The following is a 25,225-nucleotide window of genomic DNA, read 5'->3' on the forward strand; positions in this document are numbered from 1 at the left end:
TTTCCGCGCAGATATATTTAACGAAAGAATTGGATACTTGATTAGAGTACTACTTTTCTAAAGGTACACAAGACTATTTACCTATTTCTTCCATTTTCCACACCCGTTTTTAAACTCACCCCCTCCCTTCCACCCTCACTACTTTCCCACTACTCTCTTTTCGTTCTACTGTGGCGCGAAATCGATGTTATCCGGCGCATATATCCGTGTAACCTCGCGTTGAAACACTTAAAGGCATATATTTTTCAACTTTTTTCTAGTATTTTTTTCATTTTTTTTCTTTTGAAGCTGCTCTTTAGATTTTCTATTCAAATTTGAATAAATGATGTTAACGATTTTCGAGAAAGTTCTAAGCATTCGATTTATCGTTCCACTCACAGAGAGGCTGTTTTGTCGAAACTTTCCTTATAAACGTATAATACATTAGTGTCTAAAAAGGGAGATCCCTAAAACTTTTTAACCCTCTGTCGTGAGAGGTGAATTTAGAAAAGAAGAAAATTATGCAAGTGTATATATATGAAAAATGATATGATCGATACAAAATATTTTATTTTAATAATTTTTTTTAGTTTTAAACTTTGTCTAATTTCAAAAATTTTTTATTTCGACTACAGGCCTCGGATCGACTTAAAAGAGTATTCTCATGATTTTCTCCTTTCACTGATTTCTAAATTCAATTTTTAAAACTTAAATAATTTTGTTAAATAAATATTTAAATAATTAATATTTGTTTTTCTATATGGGAAATACAATTAGAAAAATTTCAAATTAAAACCATCTGAAATTTATAAATTTTCTAAAATTACAATTATAACCCTTCCAAAATAAAATTATTTTCTTCAATTTTTAACGAAACTTCATTTCCAAATCAATTGTTTTTAATTTTTCTTCCTATTATTTAAATACAAAAATTAAATTTTCTATAACAATTGTAACTGTAATTGTTTATGGTTCTTTTTTTAAAAATTCCAAAGGTGAATTACTGCAAATGTTTAACCAAAAATGTTTAAAGTAACTGATTTTTAAAAAATTATACTAAAGAAATTCTTAAAATTAATTTTTTAAATATATTTTTAAACATTTTTTGAAAGTTTATAGGTTTTTAATTTATAAAATTGAAAAATTCCCAAATAATTGAAATTTGGTAAAGTCATTTAACAATAATTGAATTTTTGAAAAATATAAAAAGAAATAATCAAATTTTTATGAAGAACTTTAATTTTAAAAATGAATATGATTTCTCCAAAATAATACTAAATCTAAAAAAGTAAATTGTTTAAGATTTACTTTTTTGGACTTTTTAAAATTTTGGAGAAAATTTTTTTTAAATAATTGAAATCTTTTGGAACATTTTTGAGAATAATTGAAAATTTGCCAAGAATTTTCAAAAAATTTTTAAACATATTTGAATTTCTCCGAAGAATATTTTATTATTTTTGAAAATAATTGAATTCCTGTAATAAATATATTATTAACGAAATAATTGAATTATTGCCAAGAAATTTAGAAAAATTTTATAAATATTTGAATTTCTTTGAAATTTTTACTATTTATGAAAATTAATTGAATGTTCGTTTGGAGAATTTTATTATAATTTTCTTTAAGTAACTAAATTCTTTTTGAAAATCTTTTAAAATAATTTAAATTTTGTTATGAATTTTATTTACACTTTTGAATATAATTGAATTTCTGCGAAGAATTTTATTAATAAAAATAATTGAAATTTTGCAATGAATTTTATTATTTAAGAAAATAATTGAATTCTTGCAACGAATTTTATTACAATTTTTAAAAAATAATTGAATTTCTGGGAAGAATTTTATTATTTTTTAAAATAATTGAATTATAGAAGAAAGTAAATTTTAAAAAATTTTAATTTATTTTGTTCGAAGATAATTATTTTGGAACAGAAATAAATCTAATAGAAATGGATTTGAACAAATTATAATGAAACAATTATAAGGCTCAGTTTTTTTGAAAATATTGCAATGTAATTTTACGAAAATAATTAAATTTTTTTAAAGAATTTTTGTTCAATATAAAAGAAACTAATTTTTTGTTGAATTTAAAAAAAAAATTATTTTCAAAATTTGCAATTATTGATTTTTAAAAATTGTAATAAAATACTTGAAAAAAATCAATTATTTTCAGTTAAATTTTACAAAATTTCAATTATTGAAAAATTTTTAATTGTATATTTCAAAAATTTAATTAGAAAAATCATTGAAAAATAATTTTTGAAAGATTTGTCTATAGTTATACTTTTTGCACTATAAAAATCGAAATAAATTGCATTTTATACAAAAAATTTGGTTTTTATGTCCAAACTTGGAAGAAAAATCGGAAAAGTCTCAATTTTTAAAAATAAGTTAAAAAATGTCGCATTTTTTGAAAATAGTCGAAAAAGTCATAATATTCAAGGACTGCAACTATTTTTCTATGTTAATAAATATTTTTTTTTTGTATTTTAAAAATTATTTTACTTAAAATAAATCAGTTGAATTTAAACTTCGTAAAATAGAGTATGTTTACATGCAGTTTTGTATTTTTATACTGCTCTTAATTTTTTAATTACAGCAAACCTGCACTAATATTGAAATTAAATTAAATTGAGTAAACAAAATTTCTAGTAATTTTTAATAAAACTTTACTATTTATTTTGTAGTTTTCAATTTTTTACTCAAGTTGGAGTAGAAAAAATTAATACAAAAATTACTATGTATTATGCATATAAAAATTACTATCTGTAAAAAAATTGTTTACCAGTTTAAATATATCAATTTAAATTTATGTTAGTTTACTAATTTTAATTAGTTCGCTTGTTCAAATGAGAATTTTTAAATTTAGTTAATTGTATAAATATTTGCAATTCTGGTAAAGTTAGATGACAATTTTTTAAGAATATAATTTGAAATTATTTTTTTTTACAATATGAATTAAATAATAATGACCGTATATGAAATTTGAGTGAGTACTGGGCAAGGAGAAGCGTCCCCCCACCACTTTAAGGGGAGTGGGAGAGATGTGAGCATGGTGGGGGGCCGCTTCTCTTAGTCTCCGCAGTTCGGTATAGTTTCTCACTTTTCTATTTAATTTATTAACTATGTTTTTATTATTTTCTACATTATTGTTAATATTATTATTATTTACTATTATTTTGACTTAATAATTGTAGAGTTTATCACTCGGTAAAAGATAATATAAAATGTCAAGAAAATTATCCATCCTCCAAGTAAAATAATTTTGACTTGGAGGATTGATAATTTTCTTGACATTTTATATTATTTTCAGTATATTTTTTAATAATTTTTATTGTTGAACAAAATTGGTATGTTTGAGTTTTAAAAAATGCTATTTACAAAATTTATAATTGCAACATCTCTTTTTATACTCTCTTCATCACTTTGTTGATTTATTTTTATTTTTTCCTCCCTCTCTTTCCTTCTCTCTTTTCCTCTTTTATTGTTTGATTACTTCCCCAACAATGCAAAGCTATATTGAAGCAGTGTGTCATTTCTACTTTATGCACTTTTATAAAGAGACACTTCACACATTCCTTTGTCGAGAAAAATCCAACTCTAAAGGTTAGTATTAAAAAAACATTATTTTCCAATTCTTAAAGTTCAAAAAAAAAAAAAAAAATCTATAAAAATATGCCAAGAATTCACTTTTAGATAATCCAAAATTTTCTATTCTTTATTTTCAAAAGTAAAATATTTCAAATACTATTGAATTTTTCATAGAATATTTAAAGAAATGAATATTTCAATAGAAACAAAATTTATATAAATACAATTATTTATATAAAATATAAATTCAATTATTCATATAAAATATAAAAAAAAAATTGTCAAGACAAAAAAAATATTCTCAAAGAAATATTATTTCAAAAAATATTTTAAAATTTTACTAAATTCGCTTCTTGTATAGAAAAAAAATTATTTTTTATGCTAAAGGTATTAATAAAATAATTTTTCTAAAATTCAATTCCACGACTCCGATTGGTTATAATATCGCGAAGAAAAAAGAAAGGGAAAAAATATCCACCAAACGTCAAATTCAATACGTATATATACCACACAGAGAAAACATTGAGATGTCAAAAATCTAAATTAAAAATTTCAAAAGAAAAAAATGATTATTTGAAGAAAACGACAAGAAAAATTGTAAAATTGATTTAAAGACAAAAATGAATGGTATTAAATTATCTTTGGATATGTATCGTGAAAAAAAAACAAAAATAAAAACATTAAAATAACCTCTTGACTCACCAGATACGCAGTTTTAACAGCTGAGCAGGGCAAAGTGCAACCATACTAGTTCCATTTCCTTTGTTCCTTGTGCCAAGTCAACTACCATTGATTATTATTCGCCTCCGAAGCACGTTCCCTTGGGGGTTTCTTTTCGAAGAGACCTCATAAAATTCTAGTATTTTCAATACGATTCTTTGTTTATTAAGGGCGTTGTCAATTTTGAAGATATTTTAAAGAAAATTTTCATTTTTATCGATTTTGCTTTTGTAAAAATAAAATAAAAATTTAAGTTAATTTACCTTTGACTAAATTCAAATTTATTTTAAATTTATTTTCAGTTTGACTAAATTTCAGTTCAAATTTAACTAAAATATAAATTATAAAATTTATCATTAAAATTTAGTTTAAAAACTAAAAATTTAATTTTAGTTCAACTCAAATCCTAACTTTGAAAATCAAATCCTATATTTTAATTCAAATTAAATTTTTAATTGACTTTTGTACTAAACTAATATTGTAAAATAGGTTTGGATCGAAATTTACAATTTTAATTGTAAAAGAAAAATACTTTTGAATATTTTAATTAAAAATTATGTTTAATAGAGTAAAGATTCGTATTGATAAAAACTAAATTAGTTTTTTTTTAAATATTAAAAAATTACCAACTGTTGATAATAACAGGATGGCGATGAAATACACTCTACTTTCGCCAGAGGACAGACACGCTTCTTAAATCCTTGGGAGTGTTTAGGTTCCCCACATAAAGTTCATTCTGAACCACGTGACTTATTCTCGAACCAAAATTTCAATATCTTTCAAAGAAAATCAATTTCTTGGCGCAAACCTAACATTATAATTTTGAAAAATCTATTTTTTATTAATATCTATAAAATAATTACTATAGAGACCAATGAATCTTTGGTGGAAAATATAAAATTAGAACGGTAGGCGTACAGCTGCGCAGAAGTGGCGGCCATATTGAATTTCCCCCACCCAAAATAAAGTGCCTTATTATATTGAGGAGTAAAATGTCCGAAGCAGCGCGAGTTTGAACGTAAATGAGAAACTGAATGGTCGAACCTTTTTTTATTCTCTACCACTACACAATGAGTCTACCTTTATTGAACTCGGGTCATGGCTGCTGGGCACATGGTTTTAACATGGCCTCAGTATTGTAAAACCCACGTTCCTCTCTAGAACTTTATCGAGAAGAGAAAAATTTGTACAAAAGGCAAAAATGACAAAAATTTATAATTTTGAATCAAAAATAACATATCTTGAATTTTGGCAATTTTTACCTGATAAAATAGTAAGTCATTGATTTTTGTCTATAATAATATTATATTATTAAATTGATTAAATATTGATAATATTTTTAATATTAGTGATTAAATATTAATAATATTCTTAATATTAGCGATTAAATATTAATAGATAATATTTTTAATATTATTCAGTTATTAATTAATTAATTAATTATTAATACTAAATTGATAGTTTATTTATTTATATATTAAAAATTAATACTCTCTAAAACTGGACCCAGGGAAAAATAGTTATTCAAACCAAATATTTATTTCTTTATTTTCGACCCCTTTCGTACACTGAAAAAAATTGATTTGATTCAAATTACCAATTACTTATCTTTTATCAAATAAATATTTACTTGAATAAAATAATTTTTATTTAAATAATCAATTAAATGGTATTTGAACCAATATTTGAAACAAATAAAAAGTTTAGTGGGCTCTGAGTGAAATATATATTTTTTCTGGATATAAATCAGTGAAATTTGACTGATTTTCAGTTTTATTAATTATTATTAACTATATTAATCTTCGTATTATTTCATTTATTCTGTCCGCAATTTGAAGTTAGCTTTTGTGTATGATTTTGTTTCTTCATTTTCTAAAGCACTTTGCATTAATCATAAAACTGAGAAATTTAAGATTTTTATAAATTAAAAATAAGAAAAAGTCATTAAAAATTATTATAGAAATACAGAAATTAAATTTAAACCTCTATTCTCTCAAATTTTGATTGTCTGACAGAGTACGGGTGGAGCTGCTATTACTTAAAAGTTACAATAAAATTTTCTATCCTTCAGGATGTTGTTCAGCAACAACCCTGCAACAATTCAGATGATTTGCGACTCCTAAGAATTATTGGAATTAGATCAAATAAATTTAAACTTCCCTATTCCCAAATTTTGATTGTCTGATAACGTCCGGATGGACCTGCTATTACATAAAAGTTACAATAAAATATTCTATCCTTCAGAATGTTGTTCAGCAACATCCCAGGAACAATCTTGGTTGTTAACAGTCCATAAAAAATAATATAATTGAAAGAAATTAATTTAACCGCCTATTTATGACAATTATGATTTCCTAATAATGTTCGGCTGTGGCTGCTACTACTTCAAAGCGCTTAAAAGTTACAATAAAATTTTTTATTCTTCTGGATGTTGTTCAGCCACATCCTAGCAACAATTTAGGTTGTTAACAATCCATAAAAAATAATAAAATTTAAAAGAATTTAATTCAAACGTCTTTTTATGACAATTATGATCTTCTGCTAGTGTTCGGCTGTGGTTACTAATATTTAAAAGCGCTTAAAGGTTACAATACAATTTTTTATCCTTCTGGATCTTTTTCAGCCACATCCTAGCAACAATTTAGGTTGTGAACAATCCATAAAAAATAATAAAATTGAAAAGAATTTAATTCAAACGTCTTTTTATGACAATTATGATCTTCTGCTAGTGTTCGGCTGTGGTTACTAATATTTAAAAGCGCTTAAAAGTTACAATAAAATTTTCTATCCTTCAGAATGTTATTTAGCCACAACCTAGCAACATTTCAGGTGATTATCAGTGAAATAGTGATTCTAATTTAGAGAGTGTTTCTATTAATATTTAAATAATTATAATAATTATTATGCTAATAATTAAGAATTAATAAATAATTTTAAGGAGCATTTCGTTTTTATTTGATTCAAATCTGTTTTTGTATTTTAACAGCTAGGTATAAATGATAGTCCGGAAAGAATTAGTATTTCCAAAAGTATGACTATTTACAGAGGAGTTCTTATCAAATTAATACAAGATGTTGTTGACATAATTCCTTGACGTCAAATATCAGATGTGAGTATTTATTTGGATATTAAGATAAGATCACCTGTACATTAGAGTAATTTTAATGTTAATCAAATTACCTACAGTAATATTCATCGACTGCACCTCAGTACTACAATAATATTAGCTGAGTACTGCAAAAACATTATCAGAATACTACTAAATGCAAAAAATATTTTATCTTGAACAACTATACAAATTTTATTATATTAGCGAAATTTTTAGTTGTTTCAGTTAAGACTTTCGCTATTCTAGAGAAAATTACCAAATTACCAGAAATTCTTAACAAAGATTAAAAATAGTCTACTTTTTAAGAATTAAAATTTAAAAATTGCTTAAAATTACTCTGGTAGGTTTTAGTGATTTTCATTGATGAATTTTGACTCTCGAGTGATTTTCATTGATGAATTTTGACTCTCGAGTGATTTTCAATAATGAATTTTGACTCTCGAGTGATTTTTTAATGACTTTTGACACCTGACAAAATTAAACGATACTCTTATAATGGCTCCTAAGTAATTTTTACTGACTTGCAGCTCATTTTGTGCAGAAGCCACTTATTTTGAAAAACATGATGTCAATAATAAATACAAACAATAAAGAAATAATACAAAACAATTCTCTCTTAAATATCATAAAAATATCCAAAAATAAAAATTTCTCCTCAAGAAAATATTGCATTATTCGAACATGAAATATTGATAGATATTTCTTGTCTTACTTATTCTTCACAGTCAAGAAAGTAAAGTGACTTTATAGGTCTTCATTCTCTCCCACAGGTTACATTATCCGACTGTGTTTAATAGTTTCATGTTACAAGCACGAATATCAGAGAGAAAAAAAGAGACACACAACCGGTATGTGTTGCTTTTGCATGCACTTGTAGTGGAACTTTGAAGAAAGACGTCGTTCAAAAAGGGATCATGAATCGTGAGAGAATTCCATTATTATTTCGTGACATCAATTCGGGACTGTCAGTGTTTTTTGCCACAATCTGTATAATTGATATTTTTGGAGTGTTTCCCATTATTGCCCTGCCAAGAGCAATCGTTCAATGTGGTTAGTTATACAAATATTACAAATTATTATCACCCATTCTCCTTTTTTTTTAATTATTAGAATTTCATCATTAGTATGTTAATCAGATACAGATGGATATAATTAAATATACAAATCCATCATAAGACGATTTACTTTGGTATAAATTATAATGATATGAAAAATATTTTTGATGTGTGTAAAAATACATTTTCTTTGAATCAAATAATTTTTATTCAAATCAATTAAATGTTGCTTCAAATACTAAAATTTTGGGTCCAATTTTGGGTTCAAAAACAATTTACTTGATTTAAATCACCATTTGATTCAAGGTAATATTTATTTTAATTTATTTTATACACTATGCATTCATTATTTATTAGTTACTATTCACTATTGATTATTTATTAATATTACAATTATAGGTTTTTATGGTATCCCTCTTGTATTGGTGGTATTTGGTCTTCAAATTTACACAGCGTCTTTACTTGGGAAATCATGGATTATTGCAACAGCTTTGGATCCTCATATTTCGCGCAAAAATCGGTAAGCATTTAATATTTTCGTCTCTTTTAGTTCTCATTTTTTAATTATTTTATAATAGTTTTTAAAAAAAGCCAATTTTTTAATTGAAAAAATATTTACAGTTATCCACTGGCAGCTGTAACAGAATTAACATTGGGACCAAGAGCTCGAAGCTTAGTTACACTTCTTTTGGATCTTACAATTTTTGGTTGCGGAATACCAAATATATTAGTGGGTAAGATTAAATTTTTTTCAACTATTTCGATTTACATTCTTTAATAATTCACTGTTTTGGTATCAAATTTTTTTTGGTAATAAATTTATATGGTTGAATTTTTGGTAACAATTTGAAACGATTTGACATTTTCATCCAATTTGGTTTTAACTCTTTGCAATTTGGTATCAATTTGATCAGATTTGTCATCAATTTGGTCCAACTTGGTAGCAATTTGATCCAATCTGGGTTTGACTCTTTGCAAGTTTGTATCAACTGAATGCAGTTTAGTATCAATTTGATTCAATTCGGTATTGATTTGATCCATTTTAGTACAAATTGTTGAAATTTGGTACCAACCAGGTGCAATTTAGTCCAAATTGTTATCAACTTATTGAAATTTGGTACCAATTAACTGCAACTTGGTATCAATTTGTAGAAAATCTGCATCAGTTTGATCCAATTTGGTATAACAATTAGATATCTTTTTGTATCAATTTGATCCACTTTAATAAAAATTTAGATTAAATTAGATTTCTTTTTGATTTGATTTCAATTTAATCCAATTTGGTATCAATTTGATGCAACTTGATATCAACTCAATGAAATTTACTATCAATTTGATCCAATTTGGCATCAACTTGTTGCTTTTTGCTATTAGCTCATTGCAATTTGATATCAGTTTGCAGTAAATCGGTATCAATTTGATTCTCTTTAAAAACACTATGATTCAATTTGATTAATCCAATTACCTACAATACATTTCTTTTCGAACATACAGTATAATATTCAATATGTACCTATTTGTTTCAGCATCACAAAGTCTTCAACTCTTTGGCCTGAAGGTATCAAATAGTGAATTTGACCTATCATTTTGCTATTGGTTGTTGGTTGTCGGATTTTTCTTATGTCCAATAATGTGGCTTGGAAGTCCTCGTGATATGAAGTAAGAATTTACTTTTCTTTTGTGTGCAAGATTTTTCTTAACTTTTGAAGACTTTTTTTAGAAAGAAAAAACACGGTTGTTTAAAAACAAGTTTAAAAACCAGTTTAAAAACAAATTTTTTTACTTTACAGATGGTTGGCAAGTATTTCAGCATTATCTGTGAGTTTAACGGCTGCTATTGTTTGGTGGTGCATTATTGAAGACGATAGTTCACTATCCGTTCCTTCGGTACCGACGTCGCCAGCCTGGGATAAATTTATTTCAGGGTGATGTATAGAAGTAAATTTAGAATAATTCCAATGAGCATTTAGATAAACATTTGGTTTAATTTAATCAATTTTTTATTCGAAGAAGGAGTTTGATGATGTAAACTATATTAGATGAAACGAACAAATTGTAAAAATTTAAATATTCCTTTAATAAATAGTATAGTAATTATTTGTTTCCCAGGTATGGAATGTTGGCCTTTCAATTCGATGTGCATCCAACATTGATGACCATTCAGGTGGATATGAGACAACCGCAGAGTATCAACAAGGCTGTCATGTACTCCTTTTTAGGTTAATGAACTTCTTTAGTTCTTTCTAAATTTTCTTAAGAAGTTGTATTAATAATTGTATTAATTTAAACAAATGGATTAATTATTTTCAGTTAGCGGTAGTTTGTTTGGTATCACTGCCGGTTTGGCTGTTTGGAAATACGGTGGCGGTACAACGGCAAATGTTCTTCAATCAATTTCGCCGAGTTATGCCATAAGAGCGGCAATTTTAATTACTGCTGTTCAATTATGCCTCTCGAGTGCATTGGGACATTCCGCTCTGTTCCAACACCTAGAGGATCGTTGGCGAATTCAAAGATGTAATACATTTTTAACGAATTGTAAACGATACATTTTCAAAAAATACTTTTTTCGACTTTTCTTTATACAACTGGACGTGAATTTAAATTTCAGCTTTCGGTTGGAAACGCTGCGCACTGCGTTCAGCAATAGTGTTTCTCGGCGTTGCTGTCGGCGAATCAGTACCTCGTTTTGACATTGTCATGTCCCTAATTGGTGGTACCTTAACTGGACCACTGGTATTTGTCCTACCACCAATAATGTACATTCGTGCTCGAGCCTTAAAAGAACGTGCCGAGGGAAGACCATCAACGCCCGAAGTATTCTCCACCTATCGTCGAGAATCAAATCAGGAAATTTTATTCGAACCAAAAGCACATTCACAATCGATTTACTATGGTTTTCCCGATGGCAATACAAATCCATATCGTTACGCCTATATTTATTACGATAAAGATCAAAATTCAACGGAATTGACTGAGATTGATGACGACGATGATGAGGATGATAGTTCAGCGAAGGAGGGCTTTGCCAAAAATGATTTACAATTAACACGACAAAGATCAAGTAATGATCGTCCAATGTTAATTGAAGCCAGTAGAATTAATCAACGACGTAGAAGAGTAATTTCAGTTGAAGCGCCCGGTGGTTTGAGAAGTTATTGGAATTTGCAGACGTTGTTCGATTTTTTTGGTTATTTTGTCGTTTTACTAGGTATTTTAATAACAATCTCATCGACTTATATTAATGTGAAGAATACCATTAGATTCGTCACTTTTACACCGCCTTGTATATTTAATGTCACTGCTGCATTTTCTTCTCTAAACATTTCGCAAACTTAATTTTTATATTTTATCGACAAATTTTTTTGGTTTTTCTTCTGAAATTTTATTTGCATATTTAAATTTTGTTACTTATGCGTAAAAGACTGAAATTTGCAATAAGTGTATAACATCTTTTACACTACAATTTAGAAAAATATACGTGACGCACTCCGAAGAAAAATTTTTTGTATAGGTACTACATGCCTTTCTTCTGAGTGCTTCATATATTTAATTCTTAACTATTTTTATTCATTTTTTATGTTTAGATAATGTTTCAAATATTTTTAATTAATTAAAACTTTAATGAAGTTAAAGTTAAAGTTTTTTTATTTATCATTAATGAATGATATTTGCGATATACTGATAATCTTTATTTAATAACATACTTTATTTATATAATAATTAAATTTTAATCGAGATTTTAATAATACAGGTTAATTTTAATATAAAAATAAAAATAATAATAATAATAATAGTAATAATAATAACTAACATTAATTTATGTACATAATATTGTTGATGAATTACATTTTTTTTTTGCATTTTCTCTACGTTAAATATTTAATATATTCAGAATTTATAAATATTATACACTTTTTTTTATAAATAATAAGCTAAATGTTTATTTATTACAATGTATTTTATATATTTATTATACAAAACCAGAAAAAAATGAAGGAATAAAACATCTGAAAATTTACACGACATTCTTTCTTTCATAAAAAAAAAAAACTTGGTTAACATTTTTTTACAGTTTTACATTCTGTTAAATTTTATATAAGAGTAAAACTTTGCAAATTTGTGTAAATATAATTAATTAAAATCAAAATTAAAAAAGACAAAAATATTGAAAATAAATAAAAATGGAAAATAGGTTAATTTTTGAATTTTTGAACTTTTTGAATTTTTCCAGAATATATTTGCCAGTAAATATTATATTTCTATTTTACTTATTTATAGTTTAAAATCAGAAATTGAAGAATTTATTGACAGTGAAGAGATGAATAATGAAGATATTATTTCTTTGAAATTAGCTGAATTATTATCTACAGAAACAAAGGAATTTCATTCAAATTTAGTAAATTTAAATAACCTAGTCGAAAACGATGTCAATTTGCACTTTAATCAACAACTACAGGGAAAAAATTCTCTCAGGCAAATATTATTATCCACTGGAAGTTAAGTTTACAAAAAAAAAAAAAATTCACAATTATTTTCCAATTATTAGAAATTAATTAAAATATCGTTTTTTTTATTCTACAGAATTAGGGATCTGATAAGCAGAAAATTAATTAAGAAAAAATATTGTCAAAATTCTTGTAATTGTAGTGGAAAAATTGAAGAGACAGAATTAAAAAATAGAAATTGCAAGAGAAGAATTTTAGCTAAATTTTAAAAGTTTGTTGAACTATTCGTATTATCAATTATTTTTATAAAAATAATTGATAAGACGAAATATATATATATATATATATATATATATATATATTATATTAATTATATTAATATATCATAATAGAAATAATAAATATATGTCTGACTGATAATTTACTTCTACTACTTGAAACGATAAAATTATTATTATTATAAATATATAAATAAATATTATAATTTTCATGGCTTTGGTAAATTTGAATTTGTAATAATTTAATATATGGAAAAATTATATTGAAATTTTTGACAATAATATTCAATTCTTTCGAGAAATTAAATTGAAATTTAATTGAAAATAATTTAATTTTTAAAAAGCAATTTTTATAAAACTTTTTAAAAATAATTGAATTCTTTTGAAAAATTATACAATATTTTAAAGAATTCAATTATTTTAATTATTCAATTAAATTTTTAAAAATAATTGAATTTTATGTAAATTTCATTGAAAATAATTGAATTCTTGCGAAGAATTTTATTAAAATTGTTAAAATTTTAATTGAATATTTGAATTATTCAATCAAATTTTTAAAAATAATTGAATTCTTTTGAAAAATTACAATTTTTTAAAAGAATTTAATTATTTCAATTTATTTATTTTTTTCAATTCTTTTGGAAAATTAATTTTTCAAAAAAATTCAAATATTCAATTAAAGCAAAAATTTTAATAAAATTCTTCGCAAGAATTCAATTATTTTTAAAAATTTAATTGATTAATTGAAATAATTGAATTTTATGTAAATTTGATTGAAAATAATTAAATTCTTGCGAAGAATTTTATTAAAATTTTTAAAAATTAAATTGAATATTTGAATTCTTTTGAAAAATTACAATTTTTCAAAAGAATTCAATTATTTTAATTACTCAATAAAATTTTTTAAAATAATTAAAATTTATGTAAATTTGATTGAAGACAATTGAATTCTTGCAAAGAATTTTATTAAATTTTTTAAAAATTTAATTGAATATTTGAATTCTTTTGAAAAATTACAATTTTCCAAAGAAATTTAATTATTTTAATTATTCAATTAAATTTTTAAAAGTAATTGAATTTTATGTAAATTTGATTGAAAATAATTGAATTCTTTCCAGGAATGTAATTGTAATTGTATTGAAAGTAATTAAATTCTTATAATTCAATTTTCATCTAAATTTTTAAAAATTATTGAATTTCCGCTGAGAATATTATTGAAATTTTTGAAAAATGATTTATTTCTTTGAAGGAATTAAATTGAAATTGTTTTCAAAAAAGTTAATTATTTTCAATACAATTACAATAAAATTTTTGATAAAAATTCCTCTTAAAATTCAATTATTTTTCAATCAAATAAAAATAAAATTCTATTATTTTTTTAAAGATTTAATTACAATTTTTTCAAAAAAATTCAATTATTTCCAGGAATTTAATTTTAATTTTATTGAAAATAATTAGATTTTTGTAAACCATTTTTTTAATCCTAAATTTTGAAAATAATTGGATTTTTTAAAAAATATTATTCAATTTTTGTAATATATTAAATAAAATAAATAAATAATGAATTTTATTAAGGGCATTTGAACCTTGATGACGTTACAGATTGTGCAAAGCATGTGTGACGTCATCAAGGTTCAAATGCCCTTAAGATTTTTAAAAATAATTATTGAATATTTTCGAGAAATTTTATCAAAATTTTATTGAAATTGAAAATAATTGAATTTTTTGAGAATTTTCATTTATTATTGATAAAAATAATTGATTTCTTGGGAAGAATTAAAAAAAAATAATAATAAACATACGTCTGACTAATAATTGACTTTTACTACTGAGAAAAATAAATTTGCTTTTTAATTAATAAAAATTTCTTCGTATTTTTTTCTTTCAGATTTTCATTCTTCTTTTCTACTATACAAATAGAAGTTTAAATTTAGCTTCAATTCTCCCGCCGAATGAGAAATTTGTGAATTTGATGGTTAGTTCTGGAAAATTCTTAAGAAACTTATAACCCACACGAAGCACGCGAAGCACTGAAAGTGAACCTCACTTTCTCAGCTGAAATGTAGAAAATAATTCTCTTAATATAAAAATGAAAGTTTAATTTCTCGCAAACAAATTTTATCATACAAGTGAAAATTCAAAAATTAAAAACAACAACGAATAATTTACATTAAAATTTACAACAATCAATTTACAACAATCTTCAAATTTACACTAAAAAATATAACATCAAAATTATGTTCAAATCATAATTATAATTTTCATTCCATTTTCCTCGGGTAAGTAAATAATTTTGCAATTTACAAGAAAAGCGTCAATAAAAATTCCAAAAATTCCAAAAAAAAGCCGAAAAAATGGACGAACTTTTGAAAAATCTACACAGCAGTATTGTTGCAAAACAAAAGCAAGAGATATTAACAAAAAAATTCATGACTTTTGAAAATGATCAACAACGAATATTATTTATGTACAATGTCCTCGAGGAATTTAATATAATTCCAAATGAAAAATGTGAAATAAAAAATTCCACAGACTCGTGTAAATTTCGTAATGAAGGAAATCAAATTTTCACCTCAAAAATAATAGACGCTAATGATTATATAAAAGCATGGGAACTCTATTCAAAAAGTATAGCATTCGCAGAAAATAATTCCGAGGAATTAGCACTCGCATTTGCCAATAGATCAGCGGTGCTTGTTCGTTTAGAAAAATATTCAGATGCTCTCAAGGACATTGAAATGGCATTGAAATTAAATTATCCCGAGCATCTAAGAGGAAAATTATTAATCCGTAAAACTGAATGTCTCGCCTTCTTGAATGATCCACAATTAATGTCTGTCTATGATGAATGTTTATTTTGGCTCGACAAAATGAATCTCGACAATTCTAGACGTGAAATATTTGAAAATAAATTAATTAACGCCAAAAAAATTTCTATGAAAAATGGAAGTAATCAGATAAATTCTTATCCATGTGTGCCAATGATTGTGGGACAAGAGGAAATTCCTTGTGCAACGAGTGCATTGGCTGTGAAATTTAATGATACTTTTGGAAGACATGTGGTGACAACACGTGATATTGAACCTGGCGAAATACTTGCTGTTGAAAAACCATATTCAATGATACTTACCACGGAGAATATGTACACACATTGTGGACATTGTTTGGGAATTGCCTGGTCAAGTGTACCTTGTGAACATTGTGTTTTTGTTGTTTATTGTTCGGAGAATTGTAAGGAACTTGCGTGGCAATTGTATCACGATATTGAATGTCAAGTTACTGGATTTTTGTTGAATTTAGATATGAACAAATTGGGACTTTTTAGTATGAGACTGGCAATTATTGCTGTTAGAGAGTTTGGTAATTTTGAGAAATTAAGAGATGAATTGGTACATGTTGATTCTTGTCAAGGTAATAATTACTTTTATTATTATAGAATACAATGAAATTATAATTTAGATTGAATAATATTTACATCACCATTTAGATATTTAATTCAAATAAATTTTATTTGAGTTTAATCAATTTTATTTGAATTCAACAAAAATTATTTGAATTGAATTTAAATTTAGAATTTAATTCAAAATTTATTAAAATATTGAATTTATTATTATTATTATTATTATTATTATTATTATTATTATTATTATTATTATTATTATTATTATTATTATTATTATTATTATTATTATTATTATTATTATTATTATTATTATTATTATTATTATTATTATTATTATTATTATTATTATTATTATTATTATTATTATTATTATTATTATTATTATTATTATTATTATTATTATTATTATTATTATTATTATTATTATTATTATTATTATTATTATTATTATTATTATTATTATTATTATTATTATTATTATTATTATTATTATTATTGAAATTATTGAAATTCAATGAAATTCATTTGAATTAAATAAAATGTTTACAAACTGATTAAAATTTACTTCAAAATTTATATTAATTTAAAAAAATTTATTTGAATTAAATAAAATTTACCTACATCAAAATTTATTTAAATTAAATAAAATTAATTTAAATCGAATAAAATTCTTTTGAAGTGAATAAAATTTATTTGAATTGAATAAAATCCCTTTGAATTCAGTAAACTTAATCAATTGGATTTAAATTTTTTTGAATTGAATAAAATTCATTTGAATTGAAAAAAATTCTTTTGAATTGAATAACATTTATTTGAATTGAATAAAATTCCTTTGAATTCAGTAAACTTATTAAATTAGATTTAAATTTATTTGAATTAAATAAAATTCATTTGAATTTAATAAAATTCTTTTAAATTGAATAAAAATCATTCGAATTAAATAAAATGTTTAATCCTTTTAATTCAGTAAACTTAATCAATTGAATTAAATTCATTTGAATTAAATTAAATTCTTTTGAATTGAATAAAAATCATTTAAATTAAATAAAATGTTTACAAATTGAGTAATTTATTTGTATTGAAGAAAGTTGAGTTTAAAATTTATTTAAATTGATTAAAAATCATTTGACTTGAACAAAATGTTTACATATTGAGTAAAATTTAATTCCAAATTTCTATCGACTTGAATTCTTTTGAATTCAATAAAACTTATTTATTTATTTAATTATTTATTCAATTGGATTTAAATTTAAATTACATAAAATTTATTGATATTAAACAAAATTGAAAATAAAATTTATTTAAATTGAATAAAAATTATTTGAATTAAACAAAATGTTTAGGAACTGAGTGAAATTTACTTTAAAATTTCTTTAAATTGACTAAAATACATTTGAATTCAATAAAAATGATATGAATTTTATTAAAATTTAAATTAAATAAACTTTACTTCAAAATTTATTTAAATTAAACAAAATGTTTAGGAACTGAGTAAAATTTACTTCAAAATATCTTTAAATTGACTTAAATAAATTTGAATTCAATAAAAATGATATTAATTGGATTAAACTTTAAATTAAATCAAATTTATTTGTATTGAATAAAATTTACCTCAAAATTCATTTAAATTGAATAAAATTAATTTGAATTGAATAAAATTCATTTAAATCGAATATAATTATTTTCAGTGCAATAAAACTTATTCAATTGGACTCAAATTTAAATTACAACAAATTTATTTATATTAAACAGAATTGAATTAAATAAAAATCATTTAAATTAAACAAAATGTTTAAGAATTGAATAAAATTTACTTCAAAATTAAAAATAATTCAATAAAATATATTTGAATTGAATAAAATTTCATTCAAAATTTTTTTAAATGGTCTAAAATACATTTAAATTCAATAAAAATTATATGAATTGGATTAAAATTTAAATTAAATCAAATTTACTTGAATTGAATAAAATTTACTTCAAAAGTTATGTAAATTGAATAAAATTAATTTGAATTGAATAAAATTTCTATAAATGCAATAAAATTTATTTAAATTGAATAAAATGTATTCGAATTGAATAAAATTCCTTTGAATTCAATAAACTTAATCAATTGGATTTAAATTTAAATACAATAAAATATATTCGAATAGAATAAAATTCATTTGATTTAAATAAACTGTTTTTACAAATTGAGTAAAATTTACTTTAAAATTGTTATAAATTGAATAAAATTGTTATAAATTGAATAAAATTAATTTGAATTGAATAAAATTTATTGAAATTGAATAAAATTTATTTGACTCGAATAAAATTCCTTTAAATTCAATAAAACTTATTCAATTGACTTCAAATTGAAATTACAAAAAAATTTATTTGCATTAAACAAAATTGAATGTAAAATTTATTTAAATTGAATAAAAATCATTTAAATTAAACAAAATGTTTAGGAATTATGTAAAATTTTCATCAAAATTAAAAATAATTCTATATAATATATTTGAATTGAATAAAATTTATTTCAAAATTTCTTTAAATTGACTAAAATACCAGAAAATACATTTAAATTCAATAAAAATTATATGAATTGGATTAAAATTTAAATTAAATAAAATTTATTTCAATGGAATTAAATTAAATTAAAATTTCTGTTGAATTCAATAAAATTTTTAAGAACTGAGTAAAATTTACTTCAAAATTTCTTTGAATTGAATAAAATTCATTAGAATTGATTGAAATTCTTTTGAATACAATAAAACTTATTGCAATTAGATTTATATTTAAAATAAATGAAGTTCATTCCAATGAATTAATTTATTTCGAATTATTAAAATTCGAATAATTAATTCGAATATTTTAATATTTTAATAATTAAAATTTCATTGCATTGAATACAATTTACATAAAAATTTATTTAAATTGAATGAAATTCATTTTAATTGAATAGAATATTTTCGAATTGATTAAAATTTGCTTCAAAATTTATTTCAAAACTTTTTTTGAAATAATTGTATTTAAAATTTTTTTGAAAGTTATTGAAAATAATAATAATAATAATAATAATAATAATAATAATAATAATAATAATAATAAAAAAGTTTGAAGTTAAAATTTTTATTCAAAGTTCAATAAATTTTTTCTCTGGGTGTAATATAAATTTTTTTCTTTTATTTATTTATTTACAATTATCTTTCTATATAGATGATTTATTAATATTTATTATTATTGCCTTTATTACTATAATAATAATTATTATTATTGTAATAGTCTTTTTATTATTATTATATTTAAATATTTATTATACATAATATTTATATTTATACTTTGTACACAAAAATTATTTTTTTTTTCAGATGAAAGAACAAAAGGATTCTCAGACAATGGAATACTTGAAAGTGATAAATACAGAAGTATTTACAGTCTCGTTACCAATACGGAAAAAAGAAGTTCGTCTGATTTATTCGGTAGAGTACTCAATGCATCGATTATTCTATATTTCATTGCAAAGCGAACATTATTTTTTAATCAAACGTTTGATGGAAATAATTTAACATCAATATCGTCAAACAATGATGCAATGTTTATTGGAGGACTTATTTTACGTCATCAACAAATTATTCCCAGTAACATGCATACTGTAAGTGCTCTTCATTATTTTATATTTTATAATCGAAAATTTTAAATTAGTCTTTATAATTTTTTTTTACTTCTAAGAGAAATATTATTTAATCCCATATAAAAATCTAATAACAAAATTGCTCACTAATTCAAATTAGTAAACATTTTTACTAATTCAATTTAAAGAGTGAAAAAATAAATTATATTTTAAATTTTTCTTATCGATAATTTCCAGGTTAGCGAGGAACGTAATTTAGATTCTGAAGATCGTGGATCAGCGGCACTGCCTTTTTACAGTCTTATTAATCACAGTTGTGATCCAAATGTCGCCAGAAGTTCACTAGCCGAACATGTTGTACTTTATGCTCTGTATCCAATGGAGAAAGATACTCAAGTAATTTCCTTTTTTCTTTCTTATATTAATTTAAAAAATTTAAATAATGATTCGATAATTTTCCTCTTTTTTGGTAGTTTTTAATTTAGTTCTAAAATTTCATTGCAGATATTTGATAATTATGGTTTTCACTATGCGATAATGCCAAAAGCTGAAAGACGACTGAGACTATCGAGACAATTTCACTTTCAATGCGAGTGTATTCCTTGTAGGGAAAGTTGGCCAACGTATTTTAAATTGCCATCTTTTCACGTAAGTTACAGAAATTATTACAAAAAAAAAAAGAAAAATTACACTCAGACTGTTTATTCAGTCTTAAAAATAGTTTAAACGTCATAAACTCGTTAGTAGCCCTCCCACTCCGGAATGAACGCAGGAGTGGGGCCAATGAGACTGAGAGAGAAGTCTCCGAATTTCTCTCTCGCTCCCATTGCCCCCACTTCAACGCACCTTCCACCTCCAGTCAACCCAGGCTTCGGATATTATAATTTTTTCGACTTTCTTTTAATATTTTCAAAAAATGCAACTTTTTTCGACTTATTTTCAAAAATTGAGACTTTTTTCGACTTTGCTTCCACGTTTGGAAGACAAAAACCAAATTTTTTGTGTAAAATGCAATTTATTTCGATTTTTATAGTGTCAAAACTATAACTGTAGACAAATTTTCCAAAAATTATTTTTCTAATTAATTAATTAATTAATTAATTATTTTTCTAATTTAATTTTTGAAATATACAATTAAAAATTTTTCCAATATTTGAAATTTTGGCAAATTTAACTGAAAATAATTGATTTTTTCAAGTATTTTGTTACAATTATTGAAAAACCAACTTTTGAGAAGTTTTACTTTGCAAATTTTGAAAATAATTGAATTCTCAAAAATTTCAATGAAAAATCTTCAAGTGCAAATTTTCTAAATATGAAAATTAATGAAAATTAATGAAAATTACTTTCTAAAAATTAGATTAAAATATTTTTGAAAAAAGTAATACTTATAGAATTTTTTCCTTGTAATTTTTTAAAATTCAATTATTTTCAATAATTTCAATTACATATTTCCAAAAATTCAAATACGTACAAAAAATAATAACATTAACATTTTTTAGATTTTTAACACTTTGGAGAAAACAATCATGTTCAACAGTTTTTTATTAAAATTCAATAAAAAATTAGTTTCTTTTAAATTGTACGAAAATTCTTTAAATAAATTCAATTATTTTCGTAAAATTACATTGCAATATTTAAAAAAAAACTGAGTCATATAATTGTTTCATTATAATTTATTAAAATTAATTTTTATTAGATTTATTTTTATTCCCATATAATTATCTTCGAACAAAATAAATTAAAATTTATTAAAATTTACTTTTTTAGACTTTTTAAAATTTTGGAGAAATCATGTTCATTTTTAAAATTAAAATTCTTCATAAAAATTTGATTATTTTTTTTATATTTTTTAAAAATTCAATTATTGTTAAAAGATTTTATCAAACTTCAAATATTTGGAAATTTTTCAATTGATATAAATAGCATTTTTATATGCTATAAATAGCAATATTTAAAAATATATTTCAAAAATTAATTTTAAGAATTTTTTTATTACAATTTTTTAATAATCAATTACTTTCAACATTGTTGGTTAAATATTTTCAGTAATTCATCTTAAAAATTTAAAAAAAAAGAACCATACACGGTTACAGTTACAATACTTATGGAAAATTTAATTTTTGTATTTAAATAATTGGATGAAAAATTAAAAATAATTCATTGTTTAGTTTAAAATTGTAAAAAAATAATTTAATTTTGAAAAAATTATAATTGTATTCTTTCCAGAAATTTAATTTGTAATTGTATTGAAAATAATTAAATTCTGATAAACCAATTTTCATCTAAATTTATGAAAATTACTAAATTCTTACTAAGACTTTTATTAAAATTTTTGAAAATGATTAAATTCCTTCGAGGAATTTTAATGAAATTTTATTTTATGAATAATTAAATTCTTATAAAACAATTTTCAAAAATGTTTTAAAAATAATTGAATTCTTTTGAAAAATTGTAATCAACTTTTTGAAAATAATTGAAATTCTTTCGAAAAATTTTATTGAAATTTTGTGAAAATAATTCAATTCTTAAAAACCAATTTTTATCTAAATTTTTAAAAATTATTGAATTCCTGCTGAGAATATTATTGAAATTTTTGAAAATGATTTAATTCTTTGAAGGAATTTAAATGAAAGTGTATTTTGATATATTTTTAAAAATTGAGTCTTATAAATGTTTAAATATAATTTTTTAAAATTCATTTTTATTAAATTTATTTTTGTTTCAAGATAATTATCTGCAAATAAAATAAATTGAAATTTTTAAAAATTTTTAGACTTTAAAATTTTTGAGAAATCATGTTCATTTTTAAAATTAAAATTTTTCATATTTTGATTATTTCTTTTTATATTTTTTAAAAATTCAATTATTTGAAAATTTTTCAATTCTATGAATTAAAAACTTATAAACTTTCAAAAATTATTTAAAAATTATGTTTAAAAAATTAATTTTAAGAATTGCTTTATTATAATTTTTTAAACATTAGTTACTTTCAACATTTTTTATTAAATATTTTATTTTATTTTCAATTATAAAAGTTAAATATTTTTATCTTTATTGCGTTTATAAAATAGAGCCATAAACAGTTAGAGTTACAATAATTATGGAAAATTGAATTTTTGTATTTAAATAATTGGAAGAAAAATTAAAAATATATTTGGAAATGAAGTTTAGTTAAAAATCGTAGAAAATAATTTAATTTTGAAAGGGTTATAATTGTAATTTTAAGAAATTATTTAATTTCAGAAGGTTTTAATTTGGGATTTTTCTAATTTTATTTCCCATGGAAAAACAAATAATAATTGTTTAAAATATTTAAATATTTATTTAAGAAAATTATTCAAGTTTGGAAAATTTAAATTTAGAAATCAGTGAAAGGGGAAAATCAGGAGAATAAAAAATAAAATTCTCATGACATTTATGCATATGAATTAATTAAAACGACTTTTTCGCCTTTTTTTTGTATTTTTAATCAACTAAAGCGACTTTTTATTTAATTTTTCTTTTTTTTCTCCTTTTGATCCGAGGCCTGTCAACCATTTCTAATATTATTGCTAATATTTTTTTCTAAAATATGTTTTCTAATATTTTTATATTAATTTATTTTCAGATTCTCATACAGTCGAACAGCGACAAAATGAAAATTGAAAATGCACTCATTAAATTTAACGAGTACGTAAAATTTGCCACTGACGGGAAAATAGACGACAAACCGTATATTTTAAACGATTTGATAAAAATGATAAAAGTATTAATGACATACGTCACACTTCCTTGCGTTGAAGTCAACAATGTAGTTGAAACATTAAAACGAGTATTCGATTTAAATGGAAATAGATTCGAAGTACCCAGTCTTAAAGTTGCGTAAACTTTTTCTTCTATTTGCATTTAAAAATTTTTCTCTTCATTTCTCATTGTATTTTTATCGAAAAAAATTTTTTTTTCTAAAGGATATTTCTTTTGTGAGATGTCCCAGTCAATTATCGAAACTTTTCATGTTTGTTATATAAATATATTAAAAGACAAGTATTATAAATGTTAAATAATATAAATGAAACAATTACGAAACAATTCAAATCGTCCACAAAAGTGATTCAATTGATTAAAATTGAAAAAAAATTAAAACACAGTGAAAAGCAACCATGACAATTATAATGGCCGCGAATGTTAAAAAATATGAGAGAGAAAAAAATCCATATCTTTAAGTGGATATTATATTTACAAAGATGTTAAATTCCTAAGATGAATATTTAAAGGATAAAAGAATTATATTAAAATTTAAAAAGACAACAAAATCTTGTTTTATTAAATATTTTTCATATATTTTCAATTATGATAAAAATTACAATTTATTCTTGAAGTTTTTTTTTATTATTTATCATTCATTAATAGCTAGAAAAATCTTTGATTTTATTAAGAAATTATAGAAAAATGTTAACATCTAATTGCTGAAATCATTGAAAGACTGAAGGTTCCTTTTGTTCTATATTATAATCAATGACATTAAAAATTGAAAATTAATGTCAGAAATATTATTTTTTAATAAAAAATTAATAATTACTCTCTGTTTAGAAATTTAATATTTTATCCAACTACTTTTTATAAATGTATATGTGAAACTATTTTCAATACGTGAAACGTGTTGCATTTTTATATATTTTAAAAAAGAGTGTTTATTAAAATATTTTGTAACAAATTCTTTATTGTCTTTTAATGCGACAATATCGTTTTGACTTTTGAGATTCTATATTAAAAAATTTATAAATATGTATGTTATAAACAAATTTATGAATATATGATTAATAAAAGTGGATTTAATTATAAAGAATTTATTATTTCAGGCCTCGGGATTTTTTTTCTACTATTTCCCTCTATTTTCAAAAAATACGAAGTTTTTCGACTTCTCTTCCAAATATTGCAACAAAATACCAAATTTTTAGTGTAAAATGAAATGTTAAATTATTATTTATAAAAAAAAAATCTAAACCTATTTTTTACTTCTAATTTATTGCGAAATCGATTTTACTACA

The 25,225-nt window shown here is 22.3% G+C and overlaps 2 protein-coding genes across 4 annotated transcripts; both read left to right on the forward strand.

The window, feature by feature from the left end:
• The first annotated feature begins 3,429 nt into the window (after positions 1-3,429).
• LOC122511458 (amino acid transporter AVT1B) lies at positions 3,430-12,153 on the forward strand. 3 transcript variants are annotated; one of them, XM_043626679.1, is made up of 10 exons: positions 3,430-3,584; positions 7,276-7,398; positions 8,169-8,448; positions 8,853-8,973; positions 9,075-9,187; positions 9,980-10,112; positions 10,244-10,378; positions 10,563-10,672; positions 10,764-10,970; positions 11,065-12,153. In XM_043626679.1, the coding sequence occupies exons 3-10, from the start codon at positions 8,313-8,315 to the stop codon at positions 11,790-11,792; spliced, it is 1,683 nt and encodes a 560-aa protein (XP_043482614.1). In that variant the 5' UTR covers positions 3,430-3,584; positions 7,276-7,398; positions 8,169-8,312; the 3' UTR covers positions 11,793-12,153. The 3 variants fall into 3 exon arrangements, with proteins under 3 accessions (XP_043482614.1, XP_043482613.1, XP_043482615.1); XM_043626678.1 differs by lacking the exon at positions 3,430-3,584 and adding an exon at positions 5,036-5,562; XM_043626680.1 differs by lacking the exon at positions 3,430-3,584 and adding an exon at positions 6,980-7,118.
• A 3,031-nt stretch (positions 12,154-15,184) lies between these two features.
• Positions 15,185-24,490, forward strand: LOC122511483 (SET and MYND domain-containing protein 4-like). The gene is made up of 5 exons (XM_043626742.1): positions 15,185-16,590; positions 19,933-20,216; positions 20,433-20,591; positions 20,700-20,843; positions 23,806-24,490. Exons 1-5 carry the CDS (start codon positions 15,534-15,536, stop codon positions 24,061-24,063), a joined length of 1,902 nt encoding a protein of 633 aa, XP_043482677.1. The 5' UTR covers positions 15,185-15,533; the 3' UTR covers positions 24,064-24,490.
• Positions 24,491-25,225: the final 735 nt, after the last annotated feature.

The sequence above is a fragment of the Leptopilina heterotoma genome, unplaced genomic scaffold (assembly GCF_015476425.1).
Source record: "Leptopilina heterotoma isolate Lh14 unplaced genomic scaffold, ASM1547642v1 Lhet_83, whole genome shotgun sequence".
NCBI lineage: Eukaryota > Metazoa > Arthropoda > Insecta > Hymenoptera > Figitidae > Leptopilina > Leptopilina heterotoma.